At 45.8% G+C, this 1,829-nt stretch overlaps 1 protein-coding gene across 1 annotated transcript; it reads right to left on the bottom strand.

Moving 5' to 3' along the window:
- Positions 1 to 417: 417 nt before the first annotated feature.
- On the bottom strand, positions 418 to 840 carry LOC119843043 (histone H2B.2-like). Its single transcript, XM_038371941.1, has one exon. The coding sequence runs from the start codon at positions 838 to 840 to the stop codon at positions 418 to 420; it is 423 nt and encodes a 140-aa protein (XP_038227869.1).
- Positions 841 to 1,829: the final 989 nt, after the last annotated feature.

The following is a 1,829-nucleotide window of genomic DNA, read 5'->3' as shown; positions in this document are numbered from 1 at the left end:
TGATGGAAAGTGTCTGGTTCATTAAATCCACAGCCAGTGTGTTGGTTTCTATTTTTCCAGTGATGAAAATTGACCCACTGACTCAGTCCAGAGATAAGAGTCTCCTCTTCCAAACTGTGATGGTCTCACTCAATCAGGTTGCAGTGGAATGGTCTATCAGGCTCCGGTATGGAAAGTCTTGCACTGATTCAATCTCTCATAGTCTCTCGTGAAGAATTGCTGGGAGAGAGGTTGGTCCCCCTGGCAGAATGCAGGTTGTTTGGGGGTTTTTTGGCATGTCTAAAGCAACATCAGTTCTTTAATCAGGAGGGTGCTGAGGTGTCTCAGGATGGTGTTTGCTCCTCTCCCTTCTCCCATCTTGTTCTTTCTCTGATCCCAGCCAGGAGCCACCCCAGGGAGAAGGGGAGGGGTGTTGCTCTAGTGAGACCTCTTCGAGACCAGGGTGGCCGATCGCCTGACCCGTTTCGTCGGCATCACCTGCTGCAGGGCGGCTTGCATCTGCGAAGAGCCGATCATAGGGCGGCAGCTCTTCTTCCTCAGTTGCTCAGCCTGTGTGGACACCTTTTTGTAGATGTTGTTGATGAAGGAGATCATCAGCCCTTTGGCCTTGTTTGACAAGCGCCTTGTGTCCCGTTGCAACCGTCTGAGCATCGTGGCGTCGTATGGGGCGGGAGAGGGCTTCTTCCCACGGGGGCTCTTCCCACGCTTCCCCACTGGCTTCCGCCTGGCCTGCCTCCTTTGTTTGTCCCGGGACTTCCTCTGCTTGGCCTGGGACTTCCTCCCATAGTGCTGTCTCCCACAAGTCTGGGCCTTTTTCCTCCCTCTCTGGGCAGCAGCCATTGCTCTGCTCTACTTTCACTTAGCTCAGCTCAGCCCCTTTGCCTGCAAATGCCGCTGACCTCCCTCCCACTGTACTCATATACAGTGACAGACATTCAAATAAGGGGCCGATTCTGTGCCCAGTGATTGGCTGGCTGGTATCATGCCCCCAGCTGGTCACAATGGGATGAAATCAGTACAGACCTATGCATTTCATAATGGGCAACCCTGGGCTGTTTCCTCCCTTATGGAAATGAAAGGGATGGTAATATGCCTCCTGCTGATTGGGCAGTGGCAGGCTGGTTAGGACAATTAGATTGCTTTATTATTAATTATATTTATTAATTATTAATTATTATTATTTTATTATTTTATAATAGATTCCAGCTATGCTTTAGCTGATTGTTATTTACAACTGGTTCATTCTTATTTGGCTGTTCTTATTTTAGTCCATTTATAATCATTATTTTTATGTATATGGTTTATCAAGCTTTTTCCCTTTGGTTCTAGGTCCATTACAAACTGTTTCTAGGAGACTGCACCCCCTTTTCAGGCTTCGCATTATTATTCCCTTATTATTCACTTTTATAAAAGTGTTGTGACATACCTTGGGGGAGCATCTTGTAACCCCCATATTCCTCATCTGTATACAATTGTGATATTGCATATAAAGCATGCCATGTGAGGTATCAGGGAAAAGGTTACGATCTGCTGAAAAAAAAGAAAAGGAGTACCGGTGGCACCTTAGAGACTAACAAATTTATTAGAGCATAAGCTTTCGTGAGCTACAGCTCACTTCATCGGAATGCATCCGATGAAGTGAGCTGTAGCTCACGAAAGCTTATGCTCTAATAAATTTGTTAGTCTCTAAGGTGCCACCGGTACTCCTTTTCTTTTTGCAAATACAGACTAACACGGCTGCTACTCTGAAACCTGTGATCTGCTGAAAGTCATTTCTCTATCCATATATGTATATCATTAATGTCTATGAAGTTATGAGAATTGTATTG

The sequence above is a fragment of the Dermochelys coriacea genome, chromosome 14, assembly GCF_009764565.3.
Source record: "Dermochelys coriacea isolate rDerCor1 chromosome 14, rDerCor1.pri.v4, whole genome shotgun sequence".
NCBI classification, from domain to species: Eukaryota; Metazoa; Chordata; order Testudines; family Dermochelyidae; genus Dermochelys; species Dermochelys coriacea.
Note: the sequence above shows the minus strand (reverse complement) of the source record. Positions and strands in the feature narration are given on the sequence as shown.